At 29.4% G+C, this 4425-nt stretch overlaps 1 protein-coding gene across 1 annotated transcript; it reads left to right on the top strand.

Moving 5' to 3' along the window:
- Positions 1 to 192: 192 nt before the first annotated feature.
- LOC106793788 (synaptic vesicle glycoprotein 2C-like) lies at positions 193 to 2848 on the top strand (the record flags this gene model as incomplete). Its single annotated transcript, XM_014760993.1, has 8 exons — positions 193 to 367; positions 489 to 651; positions 761 to 882; positions 974 to 1240; positions 1312 to 1495; positions 1612 to 1925; positions 2053 to 2340; positions 2487 to 2848. Coding segments are annotated over 8 exons (1557 nt in total), but the record flags the coding sequence as incomplete, so codon positions are not given.
- Between the last annotated feature and the right edge of the window lie 1577 nt (positions 2849 to 4425).

Below are 4425 nucleotides of genomic sequence, written 5' to 3'. Positions count from 1 at the left end.
TTTTTTTTTTTTTTTTTTTTTATTGTTCACTCGTTAAGGCATCAGACTTTTTATTTTAAATATTTCTACAATGTACTATATTATATATTATACATTTTTTGTTTTTCTTTTGATAAATATTTTCTAATACCATAAATTTATATTTGAACATTCCCCTCGTTAACTATAATTGTAATTATTCGTTATTTTTCAATTGAAATTTTAGGATACGGAAGGTTTCATTACGGTTTGATGTTCCTCTGCGGTATGATGTTCCTTTCCGTAGGTTTTCAAAATGGAATAAGTGCTTATATCCTACCATCGGCACAATGCGATTTGAAATTGTCTTCCGAAGATAAAGGTCTCTTAAACGTTGCTTTTCTCATAGGTATTAACCAATTATTATATCATTTGATTATATATTTTACATAAGTGTTATCACACAATTAAAATAATCGCGTTTGAACGATTTACTTTTTTTTATTTTTTTTATTATTTTCTTTTTATAGGTGGAGTCATCAGTTCACTCGTATGGGGTATTTTCGCGGACGCTTATGGTAGAAGGAACGTTTTATTATTGACACTTATCAGTGACAGTATTATATCAATTATTTCGAGTTTCTCACAAAGTTTCAGCACTTTACTGATATTTCGTATTATGAACGGATTCACGTTAGTATATTTAAATCATTAAAAAGAAAAGAAAAACACAATTGTCTAAATTAAAATCAGAATTTGACGATTGGTTGAACTGTATATTTTTTTTTATTTTTCTAAACAGAATTGGTGCACCGGGATCATTGATCTACACTTATTTAGGTGAATTTCATCCGGAAAAATATCGAGCTAAAAGTATTTGTTACGTTAGCTTTTTCTGGACACTTTCTTGGCTGATATTACCTGGTAATTTATTTATTTATTTATTTATTTTTTTCTTCTCATTCCAATCGGTTCAAGGAATTTTCTTTTTTTTATCAATAATGTATATTTACAGGTTTAGCTTGGGTAATCATACCTTTATCAATTTCCATCGAGTTCAATGGTATTTCTTATAATTCATGGAGACTTTTATTAGCAACGATTAGTCTGCCAACATTTTTGGTAGCTATGGTTACCTTGACTTATCCAGAAAGTCCGAAATTTTTAACATCCCGAGGACAAACGGACGAAGCATTGAGAATTTTACGAAAAATTTATGTCATTAATACCGGTAGAAAAGAAGATGATTATCCGGTAAGAGAGAAAGAAAGAAAAATGATACATTTTATATTGAATTATTTAATTAATATTGAATTAATTGAATGATAAAGTATATTTAATTTATTTTAAAACAGGTGAAAGTTCTTTTGTCCGATAATATAGTTAATGCAAGAAAAGAGGGATCATCCTTATCGGCCATAAACACGTTTATGGTATTATTGAAAAATGTATGGTTTCAAATGAAATTTATCACATCTATGCCATTATTAAAATACGCCATACTTATTTGGACTATATTTTTCACCAATATGTTTGGGTTGGTTTACGCAAAATTTCTCTGAATAATATTCAATTATAACCCATTGAAAAACCCTTAATTGAAAAAATACGAACAAATGTAATTACAGACTATATTAATACTATTTGTTATAGGTATTACGGATTAGGTCTATGGCTTCCTGAGCTTTTCAATCGATTTGAAATTCACCAAAACCTTCATCCAAACGCAAGCATACCCGTTTGCGATTTAATAAGAAATATGGAAATATTAAATCAAACGACTATGAAACCAACAACGTTGAACGAATCGGTTATCTTATTTCCATTGATGAATGAGACTGAAGAATGTGTTAGCACTATGGATAAGAAGGTCTTTATTAATGCGTTAACGATCAATGCTGTTTGTTTGCTAGGCAATATAGCATCTGGTTACTTCGTAAATCGAGTGGGTCGTAGAACGATACCAGGTGAATAAACCAATTATCATAGAAATCTATTTACAATTACGATTAATATTACATTGTGTTATTTTATTTAATCTCATCGTTATTTTTCTGATTATTCTATTTTGTTTTTGTATTTCTTTATTTTCAGTAACAACGATGTTGGTGGCCGGAATATTTGGTTTGGCAACATATTTCGTTAAATCGTCCTTGCAAATACTCGTCGTCACTTGTATATTTTCACTGGCAATAGCAACTGCGAATTTTGTAATAGGAAGCATAGTAGTCGATATATTTCCAACGCATGTTGGTGCGATAGCTATCTGCATGATGACATGCTTCGGCAGGCTTGGTGCCATCGCGAGTAATTTGGCCTTTGGTATGCTGCTCGATATCAGTTGCGAGGTACCAATATTTTTGGTGGGAAGCGTTGTTATCGGTAAGTTAATGATTATCTTTTTCATTATTATAATCATTTATTATCATTATGCAATTATAATTATAATGTATCGCTTTCTCAGAATTTATTCATGTGATTTATTTATCTGAGATTTCATTTGTCTTATTTTATTTTTTGTTTTCTAGTCGGAGGCTTCCTTGGATTATTACTGCCATTGAAAAATAGTTGAGGATCATTTCGACAAACGTGAACAACAATTTAAAAAAACGTTCGTCTTAATCATATGTTTTTTTTTTTTCTCTCTCTCTTCTATAGATATTTTTTATCAATCGTCAATTTCTCGTAATCTGCAATGCTAGTCTCGTAGTTGTTTAAAATTGATTTTTATTATGAGGGCTATCGTTATGGATCGGGAGATCCTTAAAATAATTTTATTTATTGAAAGTAGGCTGTATATACAATACATAGTATGGAAAGTATATGAATAATGCAATAAGAACGGTAACATTTAACTTTCGCTTAAAAGGAAATGAAATTTTTGTTCTTAAGAATATTATTGTTATAAATCACTGTGTGTATCGACGGAAAACAGTTGTAGTAGAAATCTATCATTATCGACTAAGTCTTTACCGACTGTACATTACCGACCGTTCTTACCGATAACTTATCGACATTAATTCAAAGTGCTGCCATCTTGTTAAAAAACAGACCAATTATTATAGTACAATATCGTCGATAAGTCAGGTCTCTATATCTTTGATATAGCCATTTATTTGACAATAATGTAATAAGGAAAAGGATCAACGTTAAACAAATCGATACGAATGAATTTTAATATTAAAAAAATGAAATCGATCATTAAAATAATACTCATTTCTGTGACATAAGAACATATGCCAAATGTTAATAAAACAAGAAAATTTACTTCAAGCGTTTAAAATTGAATCAATTGACAATCTCATCGCAAAGAAAAAAAAAAGGAAAAAAAAAACCACTTTCGACTAAATCTGCTAATTAATTTTTATGTTAAACATTGATGATCGGTTGGTTGTGGTCAATAACGAGTCTATAAAAAGAGGAATTACAAATTTGTAATTTTCATTTATTATTATTATTATTATTATTACGTGTTTCCTTTTTTTTTTGTCTTCTCGTAAAAATGAAATGGGAGAAAAGATTTTTTTCTCGATCTTCGCAATACAACGCAACAACGATCGCCATAAATTGGACACTCGTGTTTTTTTACTATCTCTCTCTCTCTCTCTTTCTTTCTTTCTCTGTCTCGTCAGGTTTGGAATTGAATACAATAATGTTATATTGAAAATAATATGGTGAGTTTGTTTTTTTTTTCTTTTTCTTTTTTTATATATCTTCGGAGAGGTATTCTAATAATATCGTTATTTTGTTTATTCTACAATCGCTCATATATTCGATAATCGTTTGTTGTGTTTCTTTGTCTTATGATTCGTTAACCATTATTATCATCATCATCATCCTTATCATCACTATCATCATCATCATCATCGCCATTGTCATTATAATCATCGTCGTCTTTATTTAATCCAACAACAATTTAATTAATATATGCGTGCACACGCATGCACACTTTCATATATATATATATATATATATATATATGATATTTTATACACAATATGTACAAGTAAATTTCTCGCTTTTTTCCCTTTTTTTCTTTTTATTATTTTTTTTTTTTTTATATATATTTTCTCTTCTCTATAAATGTCCGACATTTTGCACGAATCGTAATTGCCGTGGTAAAAGCGTGTCGTCGTTTCATTGCGCGCAAATTTGAAGAACCGAAGGAACGAACGTTCTTCATCTTCTTATTATCCGAATCGAATAAAGGCTTGGCTTTGAACAACCAAAATATTCCACCCAAAAAAAAAAGAGAAGAAACGAAAAGATAATATGTTTGTTGTGTATGTGTATGATGTACGTGTGTGTTGCGTGCAAGTCTCTCTCGATTTTATGTTCTACATCGAATCGTTTCGATTCGTTCGAGAAAAAGAAGAAGAAGAAGAAAAAGAAAAAATAAAACAAATTTTTCTAACTAAATTACAAAGAGAGAAGAAAATGAAAAACAATGAAAGATAATCAAACAAA

Source organism: Polistes canadensis, unplaced genomic scaffold (assembly GCF_001313835.1).
Source record: "Polistes canadensis isolate GaletaPanama2010 unplaced genomic scaffold, ASM131383v1 scaffold_19, whole genome shotgun sequence".
Taxonomy (NCBI): domain Eukaryota; kingdom Metazoa; phylum Arthropoda; class Insecta; order Hymenoptera; family Vespidae; genus Polistes; species Polistes canadensis.
The sequence above is the reverse complement of the archived record's forward strand: the minus strand, read 5'-3'. Positions and strand labels throughout refer to the sequence as shown.